This window comes from Sus scrofa, chromosome 13, assembly GCF_000003025.6.
Source record: "Sus scrofa isolate TJ Tabasco breed Duroc chromosome 13, Sscrofa11.1, whole genome shotgun sequence".
Classification (NCBI taxonomy): Eukaryota; Metazoa; Chordata; class Mammalia; order Artiodactyla; family Suidae; genus Sus; species Sus scrofa.
The window spans coordinates 79,466,931-79,478,972 of NC_010455.5; the positions used below are offsets into that span (position 1 = coordinate 79,466,931).

At 38.9% G+C, this 12,042-nt stretch overlaps 1 protein-coding gene across 7 annotated transcripts in view; it reads right to left on the reverse strand.

Moving 5' to 3' along the window:
- Positions 1-12,042, reverse strand: part of PIK3CB (phosphatidylinositol-4,5-bisphosphate 3-kinase catalytic subunit beta) — a 183,808-nt gene that overhangs the window by 39,898 nt on the left and 131,868 nt on the right. For all 7 annotated transcript variants that reach the window (XM_021069526.1, XM_021069527.1, XM_021069529.1 and 4 more), the window contains 2 exons: positions 9,320-9,508; positions 2,584-2,705 (listed from right to left, as the gene is read on the reverse strand). In XM_021069526.1, coding sequence (XP_020925185.1) covers positions 2,584-2,705; positions 9,320-9,508 — 311 coding nt within the window. The remainder of the gene's footprint in view (positions 1-2,583; positions 2,706-9,319; positions 9,509-12,042) is intronic.

A 12,042-nucleotide genomic window follows, 5' to 3' on the forward strand; every position in this document is an offset into this window, starting at 1 on the left:
ACCACAGCCACAGCAATGCCAGATGCAAACTGCATCTGCAACCTACACCACAGCTCACGGCAGCCCTGGAACCTTAACCCACTGAGTGAGGCCAGGAATTAAAACCGCTCGTCCTCATGGATACCAGTTGGGTTTGTTACAACTGAGCCATGACAGGAACTCCCAACAATGAAAATCTTAACTTCAAAACTTTATCGTTTGAATGATAAAGAGTATATTTGTAAGTGGGAATGGATTCACTGAATTAATATAAAATATTATAATTAAACGAGGTGAATTAAATTTGGGGCTCTTTATCTTGTATCTACCCCCAAACCATTCAAATGTAAAGAACTTCCATCATAGACAATTCCAGCAGTCAGGTATGATATGCAACCCAAGTCCTCTATTTAATGAGTATACTCTTGACCAATAAATGGTTAAAAAGTCATCCAAAGCAGACCTGGGACTGAAACCTAGGATACTTTATAGAGAAAAAAACCTCCATGATGAGAAAATTTAACATAGGAAGACACATCAGAATTATCTATATGGAACATGAGAATCACAGCAGTCTCCTCCCATGGATCTATTTAAGAAAAACACTTGGCTCAGCCCAAAGGGAGCAGGCAGCCCCTCCCTCTCAGGACTGCAATGCAAACTTTGGGAGATTGGGAGCCTCATTTTTTTTGCTTTTTAGGGCCACATCCTTGGCATATGGAAGTTCCCAGGCTAGAGGTCCAAAGGTAGCTGTAGGCACCAGCCTACCCCACAGCCATAGTAGCAATGCAGGATCTGAGTCATGTCTGTGACGTACACCACAGCTCACAGCAACGCCGGATCCTTAACCTACTTAGCAAGGCCTGGAATGGAACCAGCAACTTCGTGGTTACTAGTCAGATTCGTTTTCACTGTGCCACAATGGGAACACCAGGATCCTCATTTTTAAAACTATCTATACAACATTCTTAAGCTTATTGTAAAATCCATTCCCATTATAAAACTCGTAAAGCCAGAAGTACAGAAAAGAGGCTTCCTCTTTCCTTAAACTTCCTATTTCACTCGTCCAAAATAATCACTATTGAAGAGTTTGTGTAATTTCTTTTGGATATCACACAATTTAAAACATAAATGATTTATTTTAAAAAGAAGGGAAAAAAGTCACAGTATCCATAATTTTCTGCGAACTTTGTTTTTTTTAAATAATCATACAGTATAATCCCTCATTTTGAGGCTAGAAAGAAAATGTATAAACCTGAAAATGCCATTTGTCTGAGACTGCCTCAATAATGACATTTCATTAAATAAATCCCCTTGATTCACATACATGTACTACCCAAAAGGGACTCTACAAATACGTTCACTGCAGCAGTGTTTGTTATGACGAAATTTTGAGAAAATTAAAAATGTTTCTCCATAGGGAAATAGAGGAAATAAGGTATACCCCAAAACAGAATATTACACAGTAGTGAAAGGAATAAACTACATTTATATGAAATGGGAGAGAATGATCTCAAAAACCTAATGTTGAATTTAAAAAAAAATACTTATGGAAAGACACATTTATGTGATTTTTATATATACAATATTATATCTATATTTTATAGACATATAAGTGTGGTAAAAAAAGGAAAACCTGGTATAGAAGGATACACACCAAATTTGTTATAATGGTTACCTCTGGGAAGTGTAAGTATCAGGACTGAGTGAGCACACTATGAGGATTTTAACTGTAATGTTAATTGTATAAAAATACAAACTTAAAAAAAAAGACAAAATATTAACACTTCTTAATTCTGGGTAGCAGACAGGAAAGAGTTAACATAGTAGCAACCCTGAGTGCTATTCTTTGAAAAAGCATGCTTACAAGGTTAGCCCTTGGCTGATATCTGGGAACATAGACTTCAGAAGGCTTCTCACTGCCCTAACAGATAAGAGTGGCTCACTGGGACTAGACTGGTTTTTTGCAAACAGTATGGTTTATGCTTAACACCCATTTTTCCTTCCAGGAGTTTAGAATTTGGAGATATGCTAGGCAGAGGGTACTTGTAAGACTAGCCGCCCCCACTAAAACAAACAAATGAACAAACAAAAACAACCCTGGCCACCGAATCTCTAGCAAGCTCCCCTGGTAGACAATATTTGGGTGTGTTGTCACAACTGCTGTTAGAGGAATTTAGTGTATTCAGCGTGACTCTACAGGAAAAGGACTTTTAGAGGTTTCTGCCTGGTTTCCTCCAGACTTTGCCCCATGAATCTTTTCCCTTTCCCAATTTTGCTCTGTATCCATTTGTTGTAATAAATATTAGCCAAGAGTAACTATATGCTGAGTCCTATGACTCTTCCTGACTCAGAGTCATGGAACATGAGGGTGACATTGGGGACCAGCTGACCCAGTTTTTGTTTGTTTTTTGTTTTATAATATGAAGTAAATATGAGAGGCTGAGCATATGAAAGAGTGGAAGGGAGAAAGGGAACAAGTGTTTCGAACTCTAAATCATTCCAAGCCCTTTCTTTTCTTATGAGACATTCAAGCAGACCTCAACTTCTCCTCCCACCCACAAGTTACTCCATGATCCAAAAAAAGCCACCTGCAAGAGATACCTCATCTGTCGCAGGCAGCCAACAGCATATTCTCGCACGTACTGATCTGGATAGTTGAAATCCAGAAGCTCCAGGGCCTCCCGCGGGGGCAGTTTAGGCCAAATCTGAAGTAGTGCCTGAAGCTGTTTAAAAAAAAAAAATGAAACTGGTTCAGAAATTTAGCAAAGTGATCTATTTTTCCTTGGTACACAGGAGCTGAGATGGAGCAAAAGAAAGGAGAAGCAAACTTGCAGTTTACTGAGGTATCAAAAGTCCATTATTATTATTATTATTTTTTTTTTTTTTTTTAAAGGGCCACACCCATGGCATATGTAAGTTCCCACCTAAGGGTTAAATCAGAACTGTAGCCACTGGCCTACACCTCAGCAGCAGCAACTCGGGATCAGAGCCGAATCTATGGCCTACACCACACGGCAGTGCCAGATCCTTTAACCCAGTGAGCGAGGCCAGGGATCAAACCCACATCCTCAAGGATATGAGTTGGGTTCGTTACTACTGAGCCACAAAGAGAACTCTTTGAAAAATACATTCTTGTTAATACAGATTAATAAAGACTGTCTCTGTTGAAATATTCTAAAAGGTAAGCAAGTATATAAAAGCAAGCTATTATGTTACTTACCTGGAATTTATGAATGCCACAATCATTACCCATTAAATAATTTTTTTAAAGGAAGGAAAGGTGGTGGGAGGGGGGTAAGGTGAGGGGAAGGGGGAAGGGAGAGAGCAGAGAGAAATGATCAAGAAATACTTACGGGAAAATTCAAAGTAAGAATATTAGCTTCAGGGCTCAACCTGATTACAAGCACTTTTTTTTTTTTTAGGGCCGCACCCCTGGCACATGGAGGTTCCCAGGCTAGGGGTCTAATCAGAGCTGTTGCTGCCAGCCTACACCACAGGCACAGCCACGCCAGATCCGAGCTGCGATCTGTGTCTGCGACCTTGACCTGCTGAGCTAGCCAGGGATAGAATCTGAAACCTCATGGTTCCTAGTCAGATTCATTTCCACTGCGCCATGGTGGGAACTCCACAAGCAATTTATACATAAGAAGTTCATTAATAACAACATAGGATGATCTTGAGGGAGTTTTTTTTTATCTTTTTAATGTTAATACATTTTTATAATTGATTTGGGATTTAATGTTAACTCTTAGCGTTTTTAAGAATATCACTTAACAGGAGTTCCCATCATAGCTCAGTGGTTAACGAATTAGACTAGGAACCATGGGGTTGCTGGTTTGATCCCTGGCCTTGCTCAGTGGGTTGAGGATCCTGAGTTGCTGTGAGCTGTGGTGTAGGTCGCAGACGTGGCTTGGATCCCGAGTTGCTGTGGCCGTGGTGTAGGCCGGCAGCTACAGCTCTGATTAGACCCTGGCCTGGGAACCGACATATGAGGCAGGTGCAGCCCTAGAAATGACAGAAAGACCAAAAAAAAAAAAAAAGTGTCACTTAACAAAACTTTATTGACCATATCATGTTCAAATCCTTTAAATCATAATAAGTAACCCATAAGAAATAAATACTATGTGCCATCTGTTTTGTAGCTAATAGGGAAGAAAAGTGGTTATGTAGGAGAGTAAAAATTTTTTTGATAATTATGATTTGTGGCTTTCCAAAGCTCAAAAAAGCTATCTGACAAAATCTTAATTCTTTTCTCTCTCTCCCCTTTTTTTTTTTTTTTTTGTCTTTTTAGGGCTGCACCTACGGCACATGGAGGTTCCCAGGCTAGGGGTCTAATTGGAGTTGTAGCTGCCAGCCTACATCAGAGCCACAGCAATGCCAGATCTGAGCCACTTCTGCGACCTACACCACAGCTCATGGCAATGCCAGATCCTCAACCCACTGAGCAAGGCCAGGGATCGAACCCAAAACCTCATGGTTCCTAGTCAGATTCGTTTCCAATGCGCCACAATGGGAACTCCAAAATCTTACTTCTTAACATGTGATTTATGTCATTGGGTTTTCTTGGGCCTCATCACATAAGTGGCACTGATATCAAGTCCAAGGAAGATAAACAAAATGTACAAAGACCAGGGCTACAAAAACAGATGGCAATGGTTGGAGGTGTTTCTCTCAATTACCCCCTCAATCTCAAAGTCATGCTACAAGAGGCGGCCTTCGGGTACCTGCTGACTGCCTTGCCATTTGTCATGTGAGCTCTTATAAGAAATAATTTACATTTTATTATTTTAATTCTGTAAGTTATTCAACCTCTCAATAGTTATGTAAAGTGCCCCCAAACCAATATCTAAATGATTATCTACCAGCTAAATTAAAAGTTATTTTCTCATATGAAGCAAATTTAAAAATTAAGTTCACTAAAAATTTTTAATTGATTTTAAATTGTTTTACATTAGCAGAAAAAATAACTTTCGAATAATTAAAAAATTTCATTAGGGAGTTCCCGTCATGGCTCAGTGGATAGCAAATCCGACTAGGATCTATGAGGACGCAAGTTCAATCCCTGGCCTTGCTCAGTGGGTTAAGGATCCGGCATTACCATGAACTATGGTGTAGGTCACAGACACAGCTCGGTTCTGGCCTTTGCTGTGAGCTGTGGTGCAGGCTGCAGACGCAGCTCAGATATGGCGTTGCTGTGGCTCTGGCATAGGCCTGCGGCTATAGCTCTGATTCGACCCCCTAGCCTGGGAACTTCCATATGCCACAACAGTGGCCCTAAAAAGACAGACAATCAATCAATCAATCAATCAATTTCATTGCACTGCAATTCTTAGTATACATTTACATTTATTGCTAACAAGGATATGAAATATGATATATTCTTTTTCAGATTCTTTTCCCACATTAAATTGTCACATAATATTAAGTAGAGTTCCCTGTGTTAAACAGGAGGTCTTTGTTGGCCATCCATTCCACATACAATAGTGTGCATATGCCAATCCCAAATTCCCAATCCATGCCTCCCTGGTTTAATTCTTCTTCTTCTTTTTTTTAATGCATAGTGACTAATTAAAGACACATGACCATATGAGGTAGTTGACTTATTTTTTTCCGTAAAGATTTATTTTTCAAAAGATTTTTTTACCGTAGTTGACTTCAAATGTTCTGTCAATTTCTGCTATACAACAAAGTGGTTTAATTATTCTTAAACTTGTACTGAATAAAAAGAGTAAGTTTTATACTTGCTCTTTTAAAGTATAAAGTGCATATGCACATACAGTACATAAGCACTTACTTGTGTTATCAAAAATCCAGTGGGCATGGGGCTATTAGTGCGAAAATACCTAAAAAGGCTCCATGGAAGTGTAATAACAAAAAAAGTTTGAGGAATACTGATTTAAAGACATGAAACACCTACTTCACCCTACTTGCTATCACTGATGGGGCCTCATGCTCACTTTCCCCAAGCAGTCCTCCTTACAGATAAAGGGGATCACTTCATAAGGATCTGAAACAACAGTCAAAAAAACCTCCTACAGGAGTTCCTGTCGTGGCACAGTGGAAACGAATCTGAAGAGCAACCATGAGGTTGTGGGTTTACTCCCTGGCCTCACTCAGTGGGTTAAGGATCCGGCGCTGCCATGAGCTGTCGTGTAGGTCACAGACGCAGCTCAGATCCTGCATTGCTGTAGCTATGGCGTAGGCCGGCAGCTGTAGCTCTTATTAGACCCCTCGCCTGGGAACCTCCATATGCTGTGGGTACGGCCCTAAAAAGCAAAAACAAAACAAAAAACATCCTAGCATCCTCAATTAACACATGGAATATACTGCTCCACAAAAACAATGCTGTAAGGATAGATATATTCTTCAATATTGACTGTGTTATGGGTTTAAAAAAAGGCCTACTATTGAAAAGTAAGGGGAGGGGGAAGGAGTGGGATGGACTGGGAGTTTGGGGTTAATAGATGCAAACTATAGCATGTGGAGTGGATAAGGAATGAAATCCTGCTATATAGCACAGGGAACTAATCACATGTGATGGAACGTGATAGAGGATAATGTGAGAAAAGGAATGTGTATATATATATAACTGGGTTACTTTACTGTACACCAGAAATTGATAGAACACTGTAAATCAACTATAGTAAAAAAAAAAAAAAAAAAAAAGTAATTACCTTTGGTAAGATAATTTACAATTATTACATAATATAAATGTAACATTAGATAAATTACCAAACCTCAACTCTTCAGTTTGGGGAAAACCATAATAGCAAACAGAGAAGGGAAATCTGACTTAAGCCATATAAATAAAGAAAGCAGCACTAAATAATTAATTACCTGTCTGCTGCAAAGACTAGTGAAACCCCTTCTGCAGAATGCCAATAGCATGTTTTCCTAGAGATTAATGGGAGGCTACTCTTCTATAGAATTTTCACCGTGGCTTATGCCTGTAGAATCAGAGTACAAGGTTGCACCAGGCTCTGACTCCTTACTTCGCTTAGGTAGCCAATTTATTGAAAACACAATTCATATTCTCTTGCACCAGCTCACTGTAACTGGCAATGGGATAGACTTGTGGCAGAAGCCAAAACACGTTTTATTTCATTGACTTTTTTAGACTACTAAAAGGGGGGATTAGAATCATGAAATTCATGTTTTCCTACACTTGCTGATACACATTTAGGTGTTTCTATTTGAGGATTAAATTGCACTACCCTAATTTCTTCTACCAAAATGGAGGAAGTTGATATATCTGAAAACAATGCTCTACATTCCCTCATAGATAAGAGACAAGTGTACTAAATTCCCAAATGTAAAAATTTCTGTTCCTGGGGTTCAAATAAATATTAAACCTGAATTGGCTCATTTCATTTTCTGATAGTTGACATATAAAGCCTCCCCTCTCAGATATCTTTTAGGAGTACAGCAAGAAATTTATTTTAATTCAATACAAAATTAATATGATGCATTTCTTGAATGCACACTCAGAACTGAATGCTATTCATGAGAAGATAGCAAGTGTGCCAACTAAGAAATGCTTGTATCTTGTATTCCACCATTATGGGAGTTCACAGAAAAGTAACTTTGAATTTAAATAAATGTTTAGACAATGACTATGTCAGAACATTTAAAATGAATCTAAATAACAAAAAGAATTCCTTTTCAGAGTTTCATGTGGTCTAATCTTCATGTGCTCTAATTGTATAAACAGTTTAAACAAGGCACATAATACAAGCTTGTAACATAATTGCAAAACATTGTTAGACATGAGAAATAAATTCAAAAGAAATCCTTTCTAAGCTTTTTTTTTTTAGGGGCACACTAACAGCATACGGAGGAGTTCAATCGGAGCTACAAAGCCAGCCTATGCCACAGCCACAGCAACACCAAATCCGGGCCACGTCTGTAGCCTACACCACAGCTTACGGCAACACCAGATCCTTAACCCACTGAGCGAGGCCAAGGGATGGATCCCGTATCCACATGATTCCTAGTTGGATTTGTTTCCACAGCGCCATGGTGGGAACTCCTCTAAGCTTAATTTGAGAAGTAAAACAATAAAATCAAAGATTTAAAAAATGTATACGATTAAAATATGTATTTCTTGACCAAAGTCATAGATTTAATAAAACAAGAAAAGTTTTTAAAAGATTAGTTGAACTAAGGTGAATAAATGCGGTCATTTTAATATGCCAAATGTATTCATTCTCATTAAAAAATCATTTCAGAATTCCCATTATGGCTCAGTGATAATGAATCCAACTAGTATCCATGAGGATGCAGGTTGGATCCCTGGCCTCGTTCAGTGGGTTAAGGATCCAGCCTACATGAGCTGTGGCATAGGCTGGCAGCTATAGCTCTGATTCAATCCCTAGCCTGGGAACTTCCATATCTGCAGGTGTGGCTACAAAAAGAAAAAAAAAGAAAAAGAAAAAAAAATCATTTCAAGGATCTTTCTGTAGAACACTGATAACCAAGTGAATTTAATAATGTCAGTATTTTTCACAGGCTCTTGAAAATTAAGTCAAATACCTAAAATTTGCTGGCCAATTTTGGAGCAAGAAAAAAAAAATTTTTTTTCCCTTTTTGGAGTTCCTGTTGTGGCTCAATGGGTTAAGAACCTGACTGGTATCCAAGAGAATGCAGGTTCAATCCTCGGCCTCACTCAGTGGTTAAGGATCTGGTGTTGCTGTAAGCTGTGATATACTAAGCATACGCGGCTCAGATCCTGGGTTGCTGTGGCTGTGGCGTAAGCTGGTAGCTGCAGCTCTGAATCGACCCCTAGCCTGGGAACTTCCATACGCCTTGGGTATGACCCTAAAAAAGAAAACAGGAAAAAAATTTTTTCCTTTTTTCTATTCTGCCTAAAGGCAAACATTCATCAACACCACCCAACTTAAACATGTGGTAAAATTGACCTGAATGTTTTATGCCCTACAACATTAACTTCTACAAATAGAGGTAATTTTCAAACACTACATATTCATTTAAAACACTCACTGTAAAGGGTCTTAAGATTAAAACCTTGGAGTTTATTGATGAAACTGTTAGAAGTATCCCAGGACCTACCACATGCTGGTGGTAATTACAGATGATTGCACTGGGAAAGACCTAAGATTTAATTATCTTTAGTAAAAGATAAAGAAAACCTACTCAGAATCTGGGATTTTTATGAAATCTGAAAACTTTCTCAGTATATGTAAGAGTTTAAAATTTCAAAATTTTTCCCACAGAAAATCATTCAACCTATCAAAACAAATAAGAAAGAACAATTTATATGAAATCAACAAAGTAATACATATTGCCAAAAGGAATTATAGAAATGATCTTCTGTTACCTGAGCAACATCCTCAAGTTTATTCCACTTGATAGACAGCAGTAATTTTGGCAATGACTGTGGGAAATTCTCTCTGCAGTCTTGTCGCAAAGTCCAAATAAGATCCATTTCATTCTCACACAGTTGAGACAATGGATCCCTGTCCAAGATTTCTTTCAGTACAGCAAGAAACTTCTTCCCACCTCGACTCTAAGAAAGTAAAATTACAGACTGAATTGCATAAACATTGGTAAACCTTGAACACAGGTGTTAGTGGTGCTGATCCCCAAGTAGCAGAAAATCCCTGAATCCAAAGATTCAACCAACCATGGATCATGTAGTACAGTGCTATATGTTTACTGAAAAAAATCCACTTAAAAGTGGATTCAAACAGTTCAAATCTCAGTTATTCTGGTTAACTACGCAAGGAATTTCTAAACAATTTACGAGCTTTAAAATGTAAGATGTTAACAATTGAATTCCTTAAAAAGTTCGATATCCTTTTAAAGTTTTTATTGCTGACTATTAAATTCGTAAGCTAAGGATGAAGGAAAAAATTATTCTCAAACAGTTTTGAAAAGGGAAGAAAGGAGTTCCCGTCAAGGTGCAGTGGTTAACAAATCCGACTAGGAACCATGAGGTTGCGGGTTCAGTCCTTGCCCTTGCTCAGTGGGTTAAGGATCCGGCGTTGCCGTGACCTGTGGTGTAGGTTGCAGACGCGGCTCGGATCCCACATTGTTGTGGCTCTGGTGTAGGCCGGCGGCTACAGCTCTGATTCGACCCCTAGCCTGGGAGCAGCCCTAGAAAAGGCAAAAAGACCAAAAAAAAAAAAAAGCGGGGGGGGGGGGGGGAGGAATTCCCTTGTGGAGCAGCAGGTTAAGGATCTGGCATTGTCACTGCTGTGCCTCAGGTTGCTACTGTGGCGCAGGTTCAATCCCTGGTCCAGGAACTTCCACATACCCTGGGCAGGGCAAAAAATAAATAAATAAAATGAAAAGGGGAAAAAACAAACAAAAAAACACCTGTTTTAAAAATTTCGTGTATAAACACTAGGTGGCAGAATTGTAATGTAGAATAAAAAGAAGTCATTACTTGAAATGAGTTTCTCTCCTTTCTTTTCTAATTTTTAATTTCTATAAAGAAAAACAAACAAAAACAGATGAACCAAACATATAAAGTTTACAATAAAAGGAACAGGTGCCTTCTTGGCTCGGAGACATTAAGCCATTTAAATTAAAGACTGGAGTTCCCGTCGTGGCGCGGTGGTTAACGAATCCGACTAGGAACCATGAGGTTGCGGGTTCAGTCCCTGCCCTTGCTCAGTGGGTTAACGAGCCGGCGTTGCTGTGAGCTGTGGTGTAGGTTGCAGACGCGGCTCGGATCCCGCCTTGCTGTGGCTCTGGCGTAGGCTGGCAGCTACAGCTCCGATTCGACCCCTAGCCTGGGAATCTCCATATGCCACAGGAGTGGCCCAAAGAAACAGCAAAAAGACAAAAACAAACAAAAAAAAAAAAAAAAAAAAAAGAAAAAAAATAAATAAATAAATAAATAAATTAAAGACTGAATCTAGGCCAAAACCACACATAAAAAAACACAATTATCCCACTTTCCTTCCCAATCCTTATAACATTATATTAAAACAAATAAGATGGTCCATGCTAATTTTTTGATCCAGACTCTTTCTTTTTTTTTTTTTTTTTTTTTGTTCTTTTTGCCATTTTGCGCCACTCCCGTGGCATATGGAGGTTCCCAGGCTGGGGGTGGAATCACCAGAGCCACAGCAATGAGGGATGTGAGCTGCATCTGCACTCTACACCACAGGTCACGGCAATGCCAGATCCTTAACCCACTGAGCAAGGCCAGGGATCGAACCCGCAACCTCATGGTTCCTAGTCGGATTTGTTAACCACTGAGCCACAACGGGAAATTCCAGACTCTTAATTACACTAACATTAAAAGAAAGAAGTGGAATTCCCTGGTGGCCTGCCTAGGAGGTTAAGGATCCAGCACTATTACTGCTGTGGCTCAGGTCACAGTTGTAGCAAAGGATTGATCCCTGGCCCATTTCCACATGCCATGGGCATGCCCCCCCCCAAAAAAAAAGATAAGAGGTACATTTTCCCATACTTAAATATACCATTTAGGCAAAACATATTCTCCCCCCTCACCAAATCTCTGAAATGATAAATCAAGACTCTCAAAGGATTTATAGTCTATTAGTACAGTACACTATTCTTTTTATTGTAATCAATTGTTATTTCCCCAATATATTTTTTTCTACTGTATAGTATATTATTTTGTACTTGAGATTATTTTAGCTAGGATTTCATATAAACATTAAAATAAATAAAAGTCATATTACAAATTTTCTAAAGTAGTGAGATTCAAAACGGTATATGCATAGGTAAAAAAATTAGGCTGATGTAATTAATTGTCCATAAAGAAAATCTGAAAGAATCAACAAAAATACTACTGGAGTCAATATACAATTACAACAACTGTGGGACACCAGGTCAATATGTAAGAGAAAAACCATACGGGTTATCTTGTGGTGCAGCAGGCTAAGGATCAAGCATTGTCATTGCAGTAGCTTTGGTCACTGCCATGGGGCAGGTTCGACTCTCTGGCCCAGGAACTTCTACATGGTGCAGACATGCATGCCCCCCACCACCATCACAAAAGTAAATCACTTTCCTATATATCAGGAATAAATAAGTGGAAATTTGAAATTAAAAACAGTAACA